Here is an 18,711-nt window from a genome sequence, read left to right as displayed (position 1 = left end):
TGAAGTACCAGAGTGTAGGAATACTCTGTTACAAGTAAAAGTCCTGTATTCAAAATGTTACTCAAGTAAAAGTACAAAAGTGTTAGCATCAAAATGTATTTAAAGTACCAAAAGTAAAAGTGCTCATTCTGTAGATTGGTCAATTTCAGAATAAAATACATCATATGTTTTGATTATAATGATTGATCATTAAAGTGTTCTCAAAGTTGGTAAAGGTGCAGTGAGTTTGAATGACTTTGTATACTGCAGGGTAGCTTGTGAATTTACTCCAGGTGGAACTAAAGTCTGATTTAACACTTGATTATATTTCAAACCATTAATCCAAATCTGCAAAGTAACTAAAGGTATTAAATACATCTAGTGGAGTATGAGCACACAATTTATTTTTTAATTGTAGTAGAAGTACAACACATTTAAATATTGAATTAAAAGAACCTCAAATGTGTACTAAAGTACAGTATTGAGTAAATGTACTTAGTAACTTTCCACCACTGCCGCTAGCACCCTTTTGTGAAGAACAGGGTGAGGCGAAACAGCTTGAGTGGATCAGTGCGCTATAAACGGGACTTATGACACGTGAGGGTGAAAAGGGTCTGACAATTTAACGCCCCTCATCTGCAAACAAGCGTGAGCACATATACTGAAATACTGGCACGGGAACACACATCAGTCTCATTCTGCTGAGAGAGGGCGGGCCTCAGCTCTCAGCACCCTGCCTTTCTATAGTTTGATGACTCTATTTCCCACACACACTCCATGCATCTTCATCAGCTTCTATAGACCGAGTTGACACCGGAACCATGTTCATGCATGTATTTGACCATCATCGCCACGTTATTTTTCAGGCGAAACTCAACAGAAGTGGAAGAATTTGATAAGTCTAGACCAGGGGTCGGCAACCCCTGGCACGCGTGCCACCAATGGCACGCGGCACCGTAACCAGTGGCACACTAGGAATAAGTGGAATAAGTGTACAAAATATTTATTTTATTTTCGGATCCTGAACGAGACCGCCGCCAGAGCGCGTCTCCCCGTTACCTGCAGAAGGAAGCCATGCGCGCAACGCAGCCCCACTCAAAAAGGCCGATCGCGAGACGTAACATACATGACACTTTTCTCTGTGTGCGGCAAAACAAGCTCGCCAAAATCGCTTCACCAGTCTGGCAGTATTTTAAGGTGTCCGAAAAAGACAATAAAATAGCGGTATGCAACGTGTGTGAAGCAGAAATCCTGCAGCTCCACCCGCTGTGACGGACCGGTGAGCGGAGCAGAACACACATTAAGAGTTAGACCTAACACACTTAGCTATTTGATCTACCTTTGGAACTAGTTATAAATATATTTATTCTTCACTGTCACTCATTACTGGATCAGTGAGCTGCATGAGATACTGACAGGCTGTCAGAGAGAGAGAGGGGGAGAGAGGAAAAGAGAGCGCTTCCGCTCATTTCTCCCGTGTTATTATCCAAAGTTAATGTAAACTTGAATAATATAGGCTACTTCATTTTAATGTAACAATTATGTTGGTTGTTGTTTGTGGAAGCGCCAGTGAATGAGCCCCATTAACTGAGTTTTAAACATCACTTTTCACGAGTGTTTTCGTCGAGCTCTTCAACACCCTCCCCCCCCCCCCCCGTTGATAATTCACGATCGTCGGCACGCTGATACATTTTTTTTTTTAGAATGGCACTTCATATCAAAAAGGTCTAGACCATAATATAATAATATTTCATGATTCAAAAAGTTATAGGTTAAGATTGTTTTAATATAAATGTTATTTTAAAAGATTTTTCACTTTTAAGGTAAGATAAGCTAGAACTTTATATAACCAGAGGGAACTTGTTGTGCAGCAGTTGCAGTATAAGGTAGCAAATATAAAAGTGCCAACATAAAATATTGAAAAACGTATTTACCATGTATACAAAATCCACATAATGCACAAAATATAAACAAGGTTAATAGTAAGTGTGCCTCTTGGTGAGTTGCATAAAGATATTTATGAGGACTTATGAGTATTTCATTATTGCTGATTTAGAGTGTTAAAAAAACAAAAATAGAAACTAAGTATTGCTGCTTTCTATTGGTAAAATCGTTCAAACCGTAATTGTTGACGTCACTAAAACCGTATTGGATTAAATGAAGAATACTTGCTCTGACACCACCGATAAGGACCCTTTTTATATGAGTTGTTTGCCCTACTGTGTAGCTACACACTTTTATTTAGGATGAACAAACAGTCGTATGCAAGTGGCATTTATATGTCTTGCTCACATGTAAATTGGAGCAAAAGAAAACTGCTCATTATGTGATCATGGCTTTAAGATTTAACAAGTGTTTGAGTATTACAGCTAGTCTTACTACTCCAAATACAGTCAGTGGCATGTGGAGCAGTATATAACGCTTGCAATGACATGTTTATTACAGGATGTCACCCTGGCTGTTGTAATGACATTGATGTGTAGTGTTGAGCGGCGCTGTATCACATGTGACTTCATTAAGCTTTCGACCACAGACATAAAGTCCTTACAACCCTTATTATGTAGTTTCTACTGTTTGCTAATGTATACAAAAAGTGTTAAAATATGTATTTAATGAGATGTTCTGAACACAAAAAGAGTATGACAGTGTTGAAAATCCAATCAAACATACAGTACCGTATTTAAGTCCTTAATTATTTGAAACCTCTTTCATTCAACACAATTTGGATGTAACTTAATCTTAATTTTACATACTTTCTTACTATGAAACTGTTTTTATAATAGGTATGGAATCTCCCACTATAGCAACCTGTTTGTGGAGGGTATATCTCTCTTTCAGGGCTGAAGTGACTCAGTTCAAAGGGATTTGGCTTTGGAACTGGAGGGTCTTTGGTTCAAGTAATGCAACGACAAGTACTGCCCAGGTGCCAGGCAGCAAGGCACCGACCCCTAAACCGCTCCCCAGCCTCTGAACATAATAGCGGCCCACTGGTCCTTGTACGAGGATGGGTCAGATGCGGAATCCAGGGGCGGCAGTAGGGGCTTGGCTTAGGAACTGAAGGGTTGCTGGTTCAAGTCTTGATCGGACCAGAACACATACGAGTGAGTGTGGACTAGTAGCTGGAGAGGTGTTCAGTCCAATTCACCTACAGGGCCAAGGAGTCATTGAGTAAGGCACTAAACTAGGGCTGTGCAATTCATCGTATTTTAATCCCAATTACGATTTTGGCCTGCCACATTTACGAAAACAACATAATCTAAAAAAATGATTATTTTGCTTTGCTAGGTCTAATTTATTTTAGTCTAATTTATTTGTATTTATCATATTTATATATGTTTAGTAGCTTGTTGAAGTGCGCTCCAAAATATTTGTTGATCTTGTTTATTGGTATTTATTATTTTTACATTATTTATTTAAATGTAAATATAAATGTATCATTTATTTTATTCATTTTTGTATTGGTTTTTCAGTTGAATTATACATTCAGGGTAATCAACAGTTAAAAAGAGACTGTTCAAATTATTATTTGTATTTGTTTTAAAGGATACCGGATAAACCTGGCAGCCTCTTGCAACCCTATATAAGAAAATGCATGTGTTTGTGCATTTCTGTATTCCTATGCAGGTGTGTGTTTGTACTGTACTGTGTAATTCTACAGAGTGAAAAACTGAATTTCATCAAAGGGTCATCTTCTACTTCTTCTTTCAACAACAAATGCAAAATAGTTGATGTGTTCTATGCGTTTGTGGTTTGTTCTTGAGAAAATGTTTTAGGGTGATTTTCAGAGACAATTCGGTTTTATTTCCATCGACTGTAATTCTGTGTTCGAGATCAAAACGGAGTGCAAGTTGTAAGAAAGCGAGCATCAGTTCCTGTGTACCTGGAGAGTTCCCATAGGATGAACCACTAAAACGCTAGCAGTGCCATATGACATGATGAAATTAATCAAATAGATATACCTACTTTCTCATTATGTAAACGTTTGTCATTTGTAAAGTTAATAATGTGAATAAAACTATGGCTTTGAAATACCACTGCCTATCAAACTTCTCTTGTAACATCTGCTACTTCGTCCTTGTTTTACATAGCTGTAAGTAGCTCCTTTATCTTTTATGCTCCACTACATTTTCTAATGATTGTACCTACATTCAATTACAAGATTTGTACAAGACTTTACTTGAGTATTTTCATTGTATGCTTCTTTATACTTCTACTCAACTACATTTTAGAAGTCAATATTGTACTTTTTACTCCACTACATTTATCTGACAACAGACTCAGATTATAGCTAATACAAAATATAAATCAACTAATTATTAGCATTGACATTTAATCATAGGTTAAGATATCAAGCAGCAGTTTACAAAGTAATTACCTTTACCAGCCGTGATGGACGCATTAATGCATCAATAATCCAGTAATATATGATTCTGAAATGGTCTACAGAGCATACTTAGTACTTTTCCTACTTTGAGTATATTTTACTGATTAATATTCTTTTAATTTCACTTGTTTTTAAAATCAGGACCTTTATGGTAACAGAGCATTTTTTACACTTAAGAATGGCTACTCCTACTTACAGTAAATAAGTAACTTATTTCTTGGAACACTGTGTATGGAACTGGGAAACTTCAAAGCTGCTATGTGTACAGGACAGTAAATGCAAAACCCTGCAGCGTGACAATGTTGCAGATATGAATTTGTTTTTAGGATTATCACAGATTACAAAACATCATTATATGAAGTCTATTTGTAGTGAGGTGCCGTGTCTGTGTTCTACATGTGCACCACGTGAGGTTTAGTCATGTTTCGGCCTTTTTGTGAAGAGTGCTGCTGTTTAGCTATTGGCTGCTTTAATCCACCGTGTGGATAGGTGCCTGTGTGTGTGTGTGTGTGTGTGTGTGTGTGTGAAGTCAGGTCTGGGCAGCTCAGTGTGATGCAAAGCAGATCAAGGCTCTGCTTCTTCTCACCCAGTGCTCACAACATCCTCAAACCAGAAACACGTACACACATGCAAGTAAGCAAGAAAACACAATGCAATTCACACACACACACACACACACACACACACACACACACACACACACACACACACACACACACACACACACACACACACACACACACACACACACACACACACACACACACACACACACACACACACACACACACACACACACACACACAAACACACACACACACACACACATCGGTTCAATCACATGCAAGGACAGGCTATAGTCTTACTCACGCTAAACACACATATACACACACCCACACAAAGGAATTTCATAAGACCGGCAGGAGAGCTGGGAGAATATGTCAAAGGAAAACAGGGGCTTTGTCAAAGGAGGGTGAACACACTAAATAAATAATATCAGAGCATGGCTATAACTGTCACAAGTTCAATTCTCACCCTGAGAAAAGAACATGGTGGCAGGCGGTGATATTAGGTGTAGTGAAACGCAGACATGGGGGGGGATCTCTGTAACATCCTGAAGCGGATTTATAAATCAACTCTTTGATCAAGATGTTTCACTGACAGAGTTTTAAAGCCACAGGTGACATGGGGGTTTTAGGAGTGGGAATTGCCTCTTGAATAATCTTATTCTCTTTACCTCGAAAGGGTATCTTTATAAAGAAATGAATATCTTGACTCAAGGTCTTAGAAACGTTTTTTTAAAGACAAATAAACTGTGCTGATTTACTCTGAATATTACTGTTGCAAGCTTAAAAAAAAGAAAATGTTGCATGTTAAATATTGTATGAAATTTGGAGTTTAAGCTGAGGTCCTTCGTTTCAGTTAGTTATGGTGAAATATTAGTAAAATGGTTTGTAATTAATCATTTAAACAAAGTTGAGTTTTGTATTAATTATTTATTATATATAATTAGTTTAAAAAGTTGCAACAGTAATTACATTAAATAATTACATTATTAAAAATGTCTCTCAAACCATGAGCTGTCATTTGAGTAAAAGTGAGAAAAAAATCTATTGTTACAGAAGTAGATTTATGTTATATACAACATTAGATAATCTATTAATGTAAACCAATAGAAGCATTTGATGAAATGTGGTAAAAGTGTAACTAACTTTTTCTTTGATAGGATGAAAGGGTTTTCGCCCCCTTTGGACTTGTGGTACCTCTCAATAAATATCAGCAGACTTAACTTCATTCAGCCTCAGCAGCAGCAGGGAGAATGTGATGAATTTGCCTTATCAGGACTTCAAAGTCCAACATTTTCCAGCGTTTGAGGAAGAGTGTGAGAGAAAAGCAGCCAGGCTTTCTGGCAAAGTGTTGCTGCGATGCCTCCACTTGATATGAACACACACACGTCTGACTCATTCTGCCGGCCCTGAGAGTTCACCACTTGAAGGAAATGATTTACGTCCAGATCCTCCCTCTTGTTTGATCCCATGGGGAGCTGGAGCAGGAGTGGGGGCGATGCTAGGTTACCAAAGTGTGTTTTTGCCATCCTTTCCTTTCCTTTTTCTTCCTTTTTTTTATGGCTCCTCTGCTTCGGTCGGCCATTTTGTAATTTACGGCTGTCAAAAGGCCCGCCGTCGGCCACGAACAGTAAGGGATTATATGAAACGCTGTCCGACGGCATATTTCATAAGGAAGATCAAACATGAAGCTAAGTGATTTCTTTTTCTGAGGGCAATAACTTTTAGTGGAGCCCCTCTTCACAGCCTTTGTGGGGATGACGTTGCAAGACTTCAAACTAAAGTATTCATTGCACTGCGCAGAAAAAAGGCCCTCCACAAACTACAGACACAGATTTTTCATGCAAAAAACGTGATAGTGTAAAATACTTGATACTTCTCAGGAATAAAAAAATATGCAGGCCTTTTCCACCTCATCCGTCAAAAAAGGCGATCTCGACTCCCTTAAGTACATTTAAATCCAATCTTTGGATCTTTAGTTTAGGAAATCCCTACAGAGGAGAAGTGGGCAAAAGTCCAGTCAGAAAAAAAGAGCCAGAAGAGGAGCATTACTCACGGAGGTGATCTCTCCACACAGAGGAGAGACGACTACAGTCTAAAGCCTAGACAGTTCTGTAAGGTTGTTATGATCTTTATGAAAGGAAACCAAATTGAAAGATGGATAAAAGTTAAGGCTAAAAGTTGAACTTGAATCATTTACAGTTGTGGTGAGGTAAATGTAAAAAAGGTAGTGGTAACTTGCCGATGTTAAACAAGTCGTTTTTTTACCCTGCTTACTATCTGACAAATGCTGATGAATTGATGGAAATTAAGTCATGAACTATTATTGGATTTACATTTTTTGACCTGACAGTAAGTAAGATTCAACAAAGGATAACAAGTTCAAATTCATCTTGGTGACAACACACATTTCTGTATCAAATTAAAAAACAATCCATCCTAAAGGTTCAGATACGATTTATTTCGAGTATATTTTTCAGCAGACTCTAGAGTTAAAAGGGTTTCTAACTAAAGGAACTTTAGTGCAAATGTTCTTCAATTGACTTTGAAAGTACATTGGACTCCCTATTGCACATAAAAAGCACCTTTGCAAATAAAGGTTTTACGTTATTTCCCCCTGCTATTCTTACTCTTATTGCATACATATCTTAAGTATTATAACAGGACTAAATCATATTTTTTTAGTGTGGTAGTTCATAACATAACAATATTGATTTCCAATTCTCAAACGTAAAACTGTAGCTAATCATTAAAATACAATTCTTGAAAAAGTTGTTGAATATTGAAGTGTATTTAAACGTTAGACAAAACAACCTACACAGAGAGCTCGAGTCCCTTCCCCAGAAATAAGTTCACTTCTGGTTCCCTTGCCTCAAACTAAAAGTACAAAAATATATATATATTTTTAAAATGAAAAGATTTTCAAGTTTTGTTCTACAACATAAAACATGTCAGTAAATACCCCACTGGTGAATGTCCGAAGTTTCTAAGTGTTAATCAAACAGTCCACATTTGGCTTTGCGTTGACATGGCAGTCATGTGTCATTTTGTCTTTAGCCTAACCTTAGCTTTTTACTTCTGTTGCATTCATGCTTCCAAGATCCTAAAAGTAAGGTTAACATCTGGAGATTATCCTGCTGAACAAAGGGGGAATCATTCCCAAGGGTTTTTTGGCCAACAAGCTTATTTTCTGCAATATTCAAAAATCCAATGGAAAGATCCCATCGCGCCCATGCAAGGAGCCCATGCAAGGAGCCCATGCAAGGAGCCCATGCAAGGAGCCCATGCAATGCTAATTTGAATTTGTACTACAAAAATACGTCATCACGACTCTAACATTTAACAGTATCTCAGGAGTTTTGTTGCAGTTGTGTTGGTCAGTCTGGCTAATAGCAAACAACACACATTCAAACATACATTAAAAGGGTGCACTCATGCAAAACAAATACCAATTGTAAAAGAAGGCCAACACACATACTATTCAAGCAATCATTTCTGCAACTACTGACAGACACACAAATGGAAAAACAAGCGTGATGAGAAACTCCAGTAGCAGTTCCGCTGTGCTGGTGTCAGCGCTGAGCAAACAGAGGCCAATTGTTGACATGCCAGATATATGAGTGTTATTCTTCCTCTGTGCATATATGTGTGTGTGTGTGTGTGTATTCCTGCTGGGACTCCCCTTGGCTAGACCAAGCCTCCTACACCTTCACTTCCTCAGAATTCTCTCTCTCTGTGGAAGGATTGATGAGCAGCCTAACTTCCCCTTATCCTCCCGACTTTCTGACCAAATAGAGGGAATAAGGAAAGCTGAGTCTGTCGGCCATCATTCATTCCTCTTCACCTTGGGAGTGTGAAACCTGAAATGCTGGCAGTGACAGATAGAGCAATAAAGCTTGGCCAAGAACACGCAACCCTGCTCATGTTGTGGGAAGTTATTCAGGAATGACATCACCAGCACAGGGACGTGGTGACTTACTAACATGATTTATACAACTCTGTGTTTGACCAAAGCTGTCTGTGGCAACAATTACATATCTGGATGTCTGGTATGCCGTATAGCTCACTTGGTAGAGCTAGAACTGCGGAGAAAACCGGGTTCGAATCCGACCTCGGGACCATTTGCCATGTCTTCCCCACTCCCTCCCCCTTTCAACTACAGTTTGTCTCTCCAATAAAGTTGCAAACAAAATATGGTGTTTGTTGTGTTTATGTGAATATAGTATGTAATGTGTGTTAACTCGTTTGTGTTTGGACCCCAGGAAGAATAGCCAATGATATTGCTAATGGCGATCCTCATAAAGAACATGGCTTTTCAATAAAGTGTTAAGGTTGGTGAGGTCAAGTCCACTGTATTTTTTTCTTGGAATTTAGTTTCTTCGAAAACTAGCCTAGCTTTCCAAAAGTTCCAACGCTATCTTATTTCCACAATATATACTTTCCGGCATGTTGAAGTTAAATGGAATGGAGATCAAATATAAAATAATATTGGAGTATTTTCTTCCTAAACGTGATGTCGGGGCATGGCAAAGCACAGTTAAGGGCCATTCTAGAATGTCAGCTAATGAGTTATGGTGAGAAATGCTTTAAGTTTGATCTGAAAATAGTGGTGCAGGGACAGGACTGATCGCAAATGTGTGTGATGTTTTATTGGCTGTACATTTTTATTTACACTCGTGAAGAAGGAGGTCACTTATAAAGATACACTTAAATGGCAACCTCTTCACCTCTCCATTTCATGGGGATTTTAACCAGACCTCTTTGCCAGTGATTTTTATTTAGAAGAGTTGTAAAATAAAAGAAGAAAAAGAGTGAAAACTGACACCAAGGATTTTGGCGGATCATCCTTAGGAACAAAGAGATGGTTCCAAAACTGTTTTCAGTGGTTTGAGCACAATACAATTGTTCATTGAGGTTAAGTGGCAGCAGAATTCGTAATTCTGCAAATTATTCTGTGTTTTGTAGTTTGGCTGATCAAGCCTTTTATGTACTTTTTAAGCCTAAATTGCACTCTATTAAAATGGGCTAGATCAAACATTGGTAACACATAAAAAGCTACTTAGCACAGGAAGACATAACAAAAAACTGACCTGTTAGGATCCATTGGATGGCACCAAATGAAGAGCATGGAAAAGAGAAAGAGAGAGCAGACATTAGAGATGGGCTTGCCAAACAAATTGCATCACATAGAATACTCATGAACACACTAGCAAAACACAAGATGAGTGTATTACACAAATCATAGGCACATTAGTCGTCCACTCCAGGTGGTGACAGTTTCTCTCTGTGGGGAGCCCCCGTGTGTGTCAAGTGTCAAAGACCTCCTTAGCGCCTAATCACCTTTGACCTCATGGGGGCTTTCATGCTGTGAATAACATTGAAATTGCATTGGATGAACTCATATAAACTCACACATGCACCAGTTTAGGGTATCTCTTGGTGGAGATTTTAAAAGTTGGTGTCATTTGAGTAGAATTTGGCAGTGAGATTTTCACACTGATTGGATCATTAATCCATCAAATAGGATTGTTTTTGATTTAACAAATGAAGAGTCCTCAATACCAATATCAGGTGTAATTAATATAGGCCTTAACCCCAACCACTTTTCATGTTGTGTTCATTTTAGTTTTAGCTTTATGTTGAAGAAGCTGTCACTGAATAGAAAGACATTGGTATTGTTTGGAAATCAAAAGCTTGATCTTACTACAGTTGATTAGTTCAAACATTAAATAAAATAAATAACTAATTCCCTTGAAGTTCTTCACACTACAAATGGAGAAATGTGGCCGCATTCTAAAACTATCCCAACTCAACCCAGCACTAGTTAAGCCATTTCCATTTCTGTGTTTTTATTAGTGTGTTTCAGAGGTGTCAATTATACTAGTATGGGCATGGGCTGAAGACATTAGGAAAAAAGGATGATAGGTCCTTAATGTGCCAACGTGCAAAAAAGGAAACGTCTTTCACTGGGTGAGAGTTTCCCTCCGGAGCAGCCAGACCACCTAGCACTGGGAGCCTGGTGACAAGAGCTTTGATTATTATGCCTGCACTCCCTGCCAGGGCTAAATTTAAGTGTTCCCATAAAGTCCAGAAGAAATAAGACTTGGGAATGGCTTGGCCTGAGCCTGTGTGAGAGAGGGGAGAACTCTGACTGTGTGTGTGTGTGTTTAGGGTCTCTTCTGGTCAGCGTTGTCGCACAGTTTGGGATAATAATAGGATGTGCTACTACTGACTGAGACTAAAGCCGGACTTCCCACGTCTCCCACTCACTGGTGGCACTTGTGTTATTCTCTAAACACCCGCCGCACCCCACCCCCCCACCCCCCTTATGCAATTCAGCCCTCGCGCTCACATCTCTTTCTTCATTCAACGCCTCCCTCGAGCTTAAAAAAACTGTAAGAAAGAGCAAGACACTTCGGGCAACCCCACATCTCCCAAGGAAATGTGGAGTCCTTGTTTATGTTTGATTAAAAATAACTTTGGGAAGAGGCCGATCAATACTTTCCCTGCAACTAGAAAAACAAGGGGGAAAAAGGCGGTTGTGGAGGAGGAAGAGAAGCAAGCGGAAAGGAGACAAAAAAGCGTGAGAAATTTGACGACATATAGAAATGTGTCTGTGTGTGTGATGGGTCGCTCAGAGTCATTCCCATGGCCTCATACAGTCGCCCTGGCGCTGCTACCAACTGCAGTTTAACAGTGACAACATGGTGGACATATACACATAATAGGACAGTAAATGCCTTGGAGGACACGCTGGGAGCGATGTCTGCTATATAAAGGCCTTTAGAGGACGGGAGCACAGCGAGGTCATTCCTGTCGGTGCTTTCCTTGGCTTCCACCTCTCCTTTCAAAGGATCTGCTTATGGTTTCTGTCAGAGATGCACGTCCATTTTTCACCCCATTAACAACTATCATTACCAGCCCAACTGGAGGCTATAATTGGGCCCGCCATGGAAAAGAGTTGTCAAAACACAATTAAATTCCAAACCATGGTGAGAGAGAACAGAGAGAAAGTGCTGGATGGACCTAACATCCTATTGCCGGCTTTCATTGCCCAAAAATAGGAAAGAAAAACACGAACACCGTTATTTTATATTGGAAGGATTATATAGACGGGTGATGTGAGCTGCACAAACGATAGGGCTACTGAAAACACAACAAATAATCACTCTCAGTGTCAGAGATGAAAAATGGACACATTAAAAGCCCTATCCACAGATCAAAAGCCAAGATGTTGAGAGAGCCTTGATTTTGAAAGAAACAAATCTAAAACGGTTATGACCGTAACATTTCTACAAAGATACAGATACAATAAAGATATCTATGATGAATAAACTGTTTAGGATCTTGCATGAGCTGATGGAATGAGTTTGACAGAGTTTGACATTTTGAACCATCACCAATATGTTATTGTTAAAGTTTTGGCAATGGATATGTGGTATGCTGCCACTTCACATTACTCAAGGCCTACTTGCTATGTTATATGTGCCTGAGAGTAAAATAGCCTTAGGTAAGACTATTTAGTTAAAATACATTCAGTTTTTCCATTTGTATTTCAAATTCTATCAATTTTCATGCGTAAAAATGCATAACATTGCTTTCATCAACCAATGCGATTCAAAATCAAGGTGAAATTATTTACATGTGGAACAAACTCAAATGGCTTTGAGACAGCCAACCATAATTCTAAGGCGTACTGCTGAAATCAACAAGATTTCCTCATTTTAAAGTCTGTTTCTTATAACAAATTGGTCCTACACTCAGTTTTGAAAACTGAAAAGGCTTTCTGGTTACCAGCTACATCATGAACTACTACTGTCTTCAATATATTAGCCACAGAAGGCAATCATTTTACATTATCAGTAACATTACCAGAACATCTCAAGCTACAGTATAATATGGCTAAAAAATTATAATATACTTATGGCAAGACAAACCATTTCTAGAAAAAAAAACTTCATACAAGTTGTTCCTCTGATGTCATAAATAAATACATCTGGTGTATGGAATAACAAAACCTGGTCAACATGCTGTAGTCTGAAGCTTTAGCCATTAGTTAAGATAGGTCATGATTAGTGCATGAATACATACAATTCATACTGAGTGTCAAAACCCGTTTGAGCCCAACCCTAGGAGTTATTTTGTGTTTGTTTGCTTTACCTTTAAATACAGTCACAGTTAAGCTATCTGATATGTTCTGCAAAATGTATTTCATTATATAGAGTATTTTATAATATGATGTGTTATAATACTTTTTTTTAGTACCCAATCCCTTCATATGTATATATTTGTCTCTTAGTGATTACAAATACTACCTAAAGTTGCTATTAGAAACGTGTTTCTATGATCAAAGCTGGAAGTATGGGCATACAAATATGCCGTATACAGTTACTTGGAAAACTGCATGTGATTGTGGCTTTTGTTCTAAATCAAAACTTAACCTGGCTACATGTCTTCTGCTCTGCTAGTGATTATCAGTGAAGGAATTATATTGGTAAGTCTCTTATGCGCTGAGTTTCTCCCTCCCTTTTTCAATGTAAAATCAATCCAGATAGTCTTCTATCAAACTGAAATGTAACCCTGGCACGTACATATTAACCTGATATAAGTAGGGCTTGCTAAGAACGTTTTAGAAGTTGTCGGCTGCAATAGGAAAGTGCCTACTGTACTCCATATTGAAGGCCTAAGATCGTGTCTACCAAACCATACAGTGTTAATGGTGTGTGTGTCGGGTGACATAAAGCAGAGGAGGCTGGGTATTGGAAGGGAGTTGCAGGCCTCTCTGTAATCTGGCCTGATTTATAGAGGCTAGCCCTGCTCTCCCCTTCCACCTCCACACTGACACACTGGGCCTCCTCCGCTGGAGACAGCCTGGCGTCCACACACACACACACACACACATGCACGCACACACACAATAAACACAGAAACAGCCATGCGTATAGACACATGAACAGATCCAGGCAGGGTCGTCTCAGTTGCACAGTAGTGCACGCAACCAAACCACAAGGGCCTGTTGCTTAACCAAATGAACACCATGCCCAGAAACCATGTAGGCACTTAAATGTCTACATGCTTTTAGAGAAGAGTAGAAGAGAAAAGACTTACACCAATAATCAATCATTTATAATAAGACTATGTTTCATGTAAATTATCTAAAAACATAAATTATAAAGTAATAATGGATGATTCTGCTGACTCCCTCTGACATGTTGTTTATTATTGACAACATTTAAAAAAAAAAAATCTAATTTGTACAATACCTGCACATTATAGCAACTATAGCATGCCCTAGATTAGACAAAAAACGGCCATTTTGATGAATAAACTATGGTAAAAGCTTGATTTTGGGCAGACAACTTTAACACTTCGTTATGGTTAGGGACACATCAATGTTTCTTTTAATAAAATGCAAAAATGTGTTTGTTTGTCTTTGACAGGATTCAAACTCTGGTCAACTGCATTAAAGTCTTTTCTACATGCCCATCTACAGCTTTACTTTCTGACTTTCTGCCTTGCTCCATAAAGGAACATATTCCTGCATTGGTTCTACTCGTTGGCAGTAGATGTCAACTTTGAGTTGTGGAGTTGTCCAAGTCTTTTTTTACACAGTACGTGTTTTCTTGATGAAAAATGGCCAATGAAGTATACCAGACTTTCAGTTTGGAGATTTAAAAAAAAAAAATCCGGCCCCGGGGTGATATTTACTGGCCCTTTGAGTATAATGTTAAAAAGTAATCAATTTTTTTTTTTTGTGCCATAGTGCCTTTATTCCAGAGAGGGTGTTACATTGAGAGATAGAGGGGTAGACAATGCCTGAAAACTTCGACGGGCTCGGGTTTCGAACCCACCTACTATACTGTAGTGACAACTCCTGTCATTGATTGCATCTCTGCGTGAATGATTAGATCATTTCACCTAAATGAAATCAAATGAAACATGTAGGCCTACTGAGTTCTGAACTTGCCATTTAGATCTATAAAGGCCTTGGGGCTATGTTGTTTGATTGAATTAAACACAATATATGCACTCCACTATGCTGTTGTAGTATTTACTGTATCTGAAGCTCTTAAATATGATTGCTCATATTTCAAGCCATCTTTTTCCCGGCCCCTTGCTTTGGATCATTTTCATCAACCGGCCCCCATTCCAAACTAATTGAATAGCCCTGCTCTACGCTGTACGTGTATTGGTTAAGAAACGTTATAATACTTATGCAACTGAACATGTTAATGGTATACCCAACACCAGTACAGGTATTACATTAAATAGCAACACAGATATCCCATTCAACAGTTTGAACACACTAGTTTTGTAGTACTGTACTTTGGCATTCATTTATTGGGTTTTTGTTACTCTGCACTCACTCAACAGTATTTAGAGTGCCTTGATTGGTGGAAAAGAAATCATTCAAATTGTTTATACCATGTTGTCTGAGCCACAGGCCAAAACCCCGGCAGGACAGAAAACATATTGGAGCCATACAATAAATGATAAAAGAGAGACATGACTGAGACACAATATTCACATGCATTAGGCAAGCAGACTCCAACACCTTCATATGTGTGTGTGTGTCTACATGTGTGTATACTATGAATCAAAGTGTACAGACAGGTGTTTACAGTGAAGTTGGGTTATCTGTCTCCATTACACCACCACAGCTCAGCCTCCCAGGACCATTATCTACTCAGACCTGCCTAAACACACACACCCAGAGACAGGAAACCCCACATGCTGAAGGCAAGACCCTTTACACAAAGGCCATGGTGTGAGCCCATAATGGGCCACACTGGAGTCTGTGGGCTCTTGACGCAATCCAAAACCCAAACAGAGAAGACCCACAAAGAGCACCAATCCTTTAAACGAATGCCTTTCTTTAATGGGTGCTAACTTTAACACACATTCTGATCTAGATGTTCATCATAACATACAGATTCACTTTGTTCTAGCTAATATTGACTGCTGTTGTGGCCATTGTTTTGAACACAGCCACAATCTGACCTAAGGTTAATTTAACATCCTCTTGCGACGGTCAGATGTTGCGATGAAGCACAGTGAACTAGTTCCTTATCAGTTTTTGCAAACAATGTTCTGCTGAAATCTGGTTAATCCTTTGTGACACGGGCTCTGAGTAAGATCAGATAGTATACATGTGTGCTTATGCTAGATGTATGATCCAGTTCACAAGCAGTTACTGTTTGTTTGCATATGAACCATTAGGAACTAGTCATGGAACCCCTTCCTGATTGCAGCACAGGAAACCCACCCACAGATACTTCAACACTTCGAGATATGATCTCATTGAGATCATCAATTGATTCCATTACTTTAGTCTTGAAAGAGGATTGCAGTTTTTTCACATTTCTTCCACCTGTGTTATATGCCTCTGCTTTACTCATTGAATATATGCCCTTCAGTTGACACAAAGCTTTCTGAAAACCTTGCTTTTACAGTGCATTCATTCAAAACCCTCAGTCCACTACCGTTACAAGCACACAACTAACCGTCTCAATTAGGTGCAGAATTATATATTGGTTTTGCATTTGGAGTGATGCAAAAGCAATGTTGGCAAAACAAAAAGGAATTGGGTCTTCATTCAAACTTTTCAAAGATAAGATATTTAATGATTCTTGGTGGTCCCGCTGTCAAGTCTTGTTTAATCAGTTCTGAGAAATCGGTCTAAATTGGCATCTTAAGTTCAACCATGAATAAAGATAATGTGATGTCTCCTCTTTTGATTATTCATGGTGGGTGGATGTTACCAAAGAAGCACTTCAGGCTGCTCTTGTTCTTTGAACTTTCAGACTACTTGGTGTGTCTAATCTTTTCCCAGTTTGGGCAGCTTAATAACCCAACAAGTGGTTGACTTCTCACATATCTATTGGAGATTTAATGTTTATCTCACTATGTTTCACTCACTTAGACAGTAGTCCAGAAAAATAAGAAAAAGTTACGGCCCAAAAATCGCAATGTTGCCAGATATGCAAATATCATCAATCACTGCTTTTTTACAATTTAAAGAGTTTTCTATTGCTGAGCTGCAAGATTTCCAAACCACCATTGTTGCAAAGTCCCACATTGTCCATATTGCCAATGTGCAATTGCCCCAGTTGGGCTGGTAGTGTAAACATGGTCTGCACTGGAGTCTGGAATCATGCATTAACACCAATTAGATATCCTGATGAAGTTCTACTTTCAAATACAAACAAGCTGACATCAACTAACTGTGGCATTGATCCATTGTCTCAAAAATGAAATCATTTGGCAAAGACATCTTTAACAATCAAAAATTGCATTAAAGTTTTGTCCATGGACACTTTATGTCCAAGAATATTAATTTCAATCTTCTCAAAGTCATATTCTTTGAACCCCCGCCTGTGTGCGAAGTGTGTGGGTGTGTAAACATTGTGGTAACCCTCAGGCCAGGTACTGTCTAGTCTGGTATATAAGGTGGTACCACCAGTCTCCCACTGCCTTTTAAGTACGAGTGGAGGTGGGGGGAGACTTTTTAATGAAAACGGGCCACATCATAAAAGCAGATTGGACCAGGTTCATCCACAGTTCAGGCCCAAGGACAGTAAACACACAGATATAACAGGCTGTACCATTCAAAAGTGCAAACACGCAAGATAAGATTAGACGGCCTAAAACTGCTAGAATCCCAGTGGAGAAAATGTACAAGTGTAGCATCAAATATAACGGAAGATTAAAGAAATACAAAATACAGATATTAAGTAAGTCACTTTGGATAAATGATATGTAATGTAAATGTAATAACAATTATATTGTCAAACCTCACCATGCCCATAAACATGACCACATACTGTAGATGACTGGATGATTTGATGAGCATGAAACATTGGATCAAATGCTTTGACCTCAGTCACCAGATCTCAAACAAACTAACATTTTAGAGAAATGTGTTGGAGAGTGCTCTCAACCAACTTCAAACACAAAAAAACATCAAATGGGCAATATTTTTTGGAAGAATATAGTCTATGTCCCACCATCACTATCATCCATATCATTCATCTATTGACAGAACAACATAATATGCATGGAACCAAATGCATGGAACCAAATTTCCAATTTTGGTGACTGAAAAGTGCTAAAAGGATGCCTCACACCAGCGATTGTGATTATAGCCTTGTGTTTAGTGTCATGGTTTTTCTCAACAAGATAAAGATGGATGGAACAAGAATGAAGAGATGTGGGATGGAAAGTGAAAGCCAGAGTTTAACCCCAGACTCATTTTAAAATCTGTCCATCTCTATCATTCTCTTTTATTTGCCCTCTGATGGAAGGAGGGAAGCAAGGGAACCTAATCGGTGGGAAGCTGCCCAGAAGCCCCTGACCTGAAGCAGAATGAGGGCTCCAGTTTGTGTGATAGTGTGTCCAGAGGGGGTCAGGGGAGAAGGCAGCATCCTGGCAGGACATTAGGGAATCGGTTCCCAGCAGTGCTCTCCTGCTCAGGCTCCATAAGTCTCCCTGCTGGGTCAATGCTGCCTTTCTCCGGGGGATTCTCACTTTTTCCCAAGGCTGTGCCCAGCTAGCCCCGACTCTCTCTCTTTGCCAAATGACCCAAAATTCGGCCACTTGTTTCCCTTATCTGTCCTTTCCCAGGGCTGTGGTACTCTATCACTGTCCCCCGTCACTGTCGTCCGATATACAGTGGTCTCTACATCTTAGGGATCAGAATAATGATGACCTGCCTCACTGAAATTAGCAACAGTACATGCTTCTGCATTTTAGGACACAGTGTTTATGTTAGACATCACTATT

The 18,711-nt window shown here is 39.0% G+C and overlaps 1 protein-coding gene across 2 annotated transcripts in view; it reads right to left on the bottom strand.

The window, feature by feature from the left end:
- bcas3 (BCAS3 microtubule associated cell migration factor) overlaps positions 1-18,711 on the bottom strand; it is a 325,389-nt gene that overhangs the window by 68,543 nt on the left and 238,135 nt on the right. The window contains exon 23 of one of the 2 annotated variants that reach the window (XM_034113222.1): positions 9,970-10,019. The exons of the other annotated variant lie outside the window; for it this stretch is intronic. Coding sequence (XP_033969113.1) covers positions 9,985-10,019 — 35 coding nt within the window. The 3' untranslated portion in view covers positions 9,970-9,984. Of the gene's footprint in view, positions 1-9,969; positions 10,020-18,711 lie in introns of those variants that run through there. 2 annotated transcript variants of the gene reach the window in all.

The sequence above is a fragment of the Trematomus bernacchii genome, unplaced genomic scaffold (assembly GCF_902827165.1).
Source record: "Trematomus bernacchii unplaced genomic scaffold, fTreBer1.1, whole genome shotgun sequence".
NCBI lineage: Eukaryota > Metazoa > Chordata > Actinopteri > Perciformes > Nototheniidae > Trematomus > Trematomus bernacchii.
Note: the sequence above shows the minus strand (reverse complement) of the source record. Positions and strands in the feature narration are given on the sequence as shown.